The following is a 4,012-nucleotide window of genomic DNA, read 5'->3' as shown; positions in this document are numbered from 1 at the left end:
GACCAAGGGGGAGGGGGGGGGGGGGGGTGGCGGGGGAGGGTTTGGAGGTGGAGGATAGAACAGTATCAAGGTATGTGGAAATGAGTTCAGTTGGGCAGGAGGAGGCCGAGACGATGGGTGGGCTGGGGTAGTCAGGCTTGTAGATCTTGGGTAGGAGGTAGAACCGGGCAGTGTGGGTTCCCGAACTATGAGGTTGGAAGCTGTGGGTGGGAGATCCCCTGAGATGATGAGGTTGTGTACGGTCCGGGAGATGATGGTTTGGTGATGGGAGGTGACGTCCTGGTTGAGGGGGCAATAGGAGGTGGTGTCTTCGAGTTGGCCTCCTCCATCGCCACGCCCTAACCACCCGATGACTGGAGGAACAATGCCTCATCTTCTGCCTCAGGGCCCTCCAATCCCACGGCATCAATGTAGATTTCAGCAGTTTCCTCATTTCCCCTCCCCCACCTTATCCCAGTTCCAACCTTCCAACTTGGCACCGCCCTCATGACCGGTCCTACCTGTCCATCTTCCTTCCCACCTATCCACTCCATTCTCCTCTCCTACCAATCACCACTACCCCCGCCTCTATCTTCCTATCTCAGCTACCTTCCATCCCCCCAGCCCCACAACCCTCCCATTTTTCTCTGCACCCTCACAGCCTCATTCCTGATTAAGGGCTTTTCCCCAAAACGTCGATTTTCCTGCTCCTCGGATGATGCCTGATCTGCTGTGCTTTTCCAGCACTACACACTTGATGATGATGAACCAAATAGCCTTCTTCTGTGCTGCAAATTTCTGAGATTGTATTTGAAGATTAAATTACCCCTCTTCATTGGAAAATATAACCATAAATATGTAAAGCTAGCAGTGTGATTTTTCAGAGTTCCTACAGTTACATGATTTCAACCAGTAAGACTGAATTGAGAACCTGCCATAATTGGCTTGCTTAAGTTCATCAAAATTGATTGGGTTGAAATAGTTGGAGTGAATCCTACTGCTTGGTTCAGTGTTAGTACTTGTCTTGGTTAGGAAATACTGATTTCACTTTGAGTATTGGATTGTATTTTCTGTCCTGATGCTTCATTATTCCGTTGCTAGAAATTCTGGGTTGTTAATGAGAAACTAAACTAAGGCCTCATCTGCCTGTTTACGTGGATGTAAAAGATACTGAGGATAAAAGGGTATTTTTCTGGCACAACCAATATTAATTGCACCACCTTGAAAACAGAATAGCTGGTCATTGCTGTTTGTGAAATGTTGTTATACATTAATTTGTTGCTATCGTTACCAACAGAATTGACTTCCAACAAAATGAAGTCATTTTGACACAGGATGGAGGTGTGAACAATTGTATGTAACTGTCAGTTTGTTCCTTCTTACTGACTTTAATTGCAATGTAAATTGCTCAGTTGTCAATCCTTTGTCAGAACACTGGATTTTGATAAAAGATCCATTCCTGTGATGTTAGCTTGTCTTTTCCAATTCATATTTTCATGGAGTTCTGTGTATTGTCAGATTTTAAAAAATTTGTTCCAAGGCAGTTTGTTCTTCCAACTTATTATGTTATTCCTATCTTCCAATGGTCCCTATATGAATCTGGCATTGTTATTCAGTTTACCTTTTTATGCTGATAGACAGTTTTATGGAAGTGATCATTGGCATCATTGATATGATGCACTGTATTTGACTACAATGGTGTGAGTGTTTTCTTTTTGTATTAGATTCACAGAAGTAAAAACAAGTGGAAATTTTATCTTAAAGATGGAATAATGACCTTCAATGGGCGGGATTATGTGTTCTCTAAAGCTGTCGGGGACGCAGAATGGTAGAAGTGAAAACGCTAACTTAAACAAGTGACCTAATCCGTTATATGAAACGTTTTCAAATGATTTGTGTGGATTGATGGCTTCTCACTGTGCCCAAGAACTAATTCATAACAAATGTTGGTACAAGTTATGCTTTGTTTTCATCGACGTTTCACGTACTTATGATATAATTCATCAGGATCTGTTATGATGTAAGTTCTTTCAAAAGGTATTGAACTGACTAATAATGATACTTAAAAAACTTGAAATGGAGTAAAGTTACTAATTACATGGCTAAATATAGTTTATTGCAGGAAACTTTAATTCTATTTTGAAAAATAAAATTATTATGCAAAACGTAACTCATAAAGAAGCAAAATGAAACTGCACACAAGCACAAGTGGAAAAATGTTGCCTACTATATAAAGTTTTTGTTCAGATTGGGCAGAAAACTCTTGAGTAATTACTTAATGGTCTATTTTTACCAGATGAACAACCGTTATGTAACACTAAATACTGATTATACCCAATAAATTGGTATTTTAATAATGGAAAGAAAATGCATAAAGGGAACATAGTGTGGGGCTCTGTTCCTTGCATATTTGGAGATAACTAGCAAGAATGTACTTTTTTTCAGACCAGTTCTACTGTCCCATGTACAACAGCCACTCACAGTAATATTCTTTTTGCCATACATCTGAAACCAATTTATTTTTCCATATGGTATACTGTTTTAGAAGGAAATCCACAACCCATCAAGGAGGTTTCCTCACTAAATATGTAAATGTTCATTGAAACTTTTACATGTAATGCTTTTTTGCAAACAGTTAAAGTTTCTAGGAAATTTCATTTTGAGTGTCTGTGAATATTTGATATTTCTAAGGGTGGAAACCCTACTTTTTCAAATTAGCTATTTTCACTTGTCCACTCTTGCAGACAGAAAGGCACAAGTTAATGCCTGAGTTGGCTGCAAAAAAGATGGAAGCTAACAGTTAAAGTATGTTTTCCCTTTATTTTTTCAGTTTTATTTGCGGTTGTCTATTCTAAGTATTTTCACAATATGGCAAAGATTGGTATCTTGCTGATATGGTGTGACTCAAGGTTCCATTGTTCCAAAGCACCGCACATTATTGCTTTGTAATGCTGGGACATATATAGTTCGTAAAATCTTAGAATATGGTTGCATATTTTCTCTTAAATTTAAAACAAACAGTAGCTCAAATAAAAGTTTAAAATATAATTTGAGTTGGGATGCATGCATATAAATTGTATATAAAATCCCATGGTTTGTCTTTTTTCCCAAGTTCACAGATATTAATGTTTTCATTTTTTTATTTTGCTGTATTAGTTGAGAATCATTTGTAAATCATCCTAAAGAAACTCATTGGAGAATATGTTATGTATTTTTGTTCCATTTTAGTGAGCGATGTATTCAATATCCATTGTAACGAGTCTAATAAATACAGAAAATCTCCTGACTAAACTTATGAATGAAATTTGTTTTGAGTTGTGGTATTGCATTTCTTATCTGCTTAATTTTGAGTAAAGACAAACAGGCTGGGCAGTGGTGTGGATTAACACCCTTGGCTCTATTGTTGGGATAGGTCAATTCCAGCCCAAAGTAATCATAACATCTTGTCCATAAGTATTGACTGTTTGGTTTTGGACATTTAATTTGATCCAGTTCTTGGAGACCATGTACCATTTGTACTGTTATTGGCTTGATCCAATTTATTCAGTCTGCTGAAGGAGATGATTAACAATGGATAAAACATCCAAGAAGAAAATGTTCTGAAATTTGTCACTAACCTGCTGAATAATCTTGTGAATTTCAGTGAATCAATCTGTCTGACATTACAGCTAGCAGTGCTGGAGCCATAATGTTCTGTACAGCTCATAATGTATATTTATAGTTTAATTCTATTCTTAACCAGATAATCTTGTAGCTTTTTTATTCAAGTCTAATTTTTAAGGCAGTTAATTCCACATATCCTTATACAGTCAATGACAGGACTCTTAAAAAGCATTGCTGTAGAGAGGGATCTTGGAGTTTAAATGTATAGCTCCCTGAAAATGGCAACTCAAGTGAATAAGGTGGTAAAGAAGGCATATGGCATGCTTGCTTCATTGGTCAGGGCGTTGAGCATAGAAGTTGGCAAGTCATGTTACATCAACTACATTGGGAAAGATCTTTCACCTATTCTTTGATCTTGGCTGACGCTTGT

At 37.8% G+C, this 4,012-nt stretch overlaps 1 protein-coding gene across 1 annotated transcript in view; it reads left to right on the top strand.

Moving 5' to 3' along the window:
* The window catches only part of LOC122552715 (stonin-1-like), a 109,221-nt gene extending 105,965 nt beyond the window's left edge, over positions 1-3,256 (top strand). Inside the window, exon 11 of the mRNA XM_043695614.1 lies at positions 1,704-3,256. Within this exon, the coding sequence (XP_043551549.1) occupies positions 1,704-1,811 (108 nt within the window). The 3' untranslated portion in view covers positions 1,812-3,256. The remainder of the gene's footprint in view (positions 1-1,703) is intronic.
* Positions 3,257-4,012: the final 756 nt, after the last annotated feature.

This window comes from Chiloscyllium plagiosum, chromosome 9 (genome assembly GCF_004010195.1).
Source record: "Chiloscyllium plagiosum isolate BGI_BamShark_2017 chromosome 9, ASM401019v2, whole genome shotgun sequence".
NCBI lineage: Eukaryota > Metazoa > Chordata > Chondrichthyes > Orectolobiformes > Hemiscylliidae > Chiloscyllium > Chiloscyllium plagiosum.
Note: the sequence above shows the minus strand (reverse complement) of the source record. Positions and strands in the feature narration are given on the sequence as shown.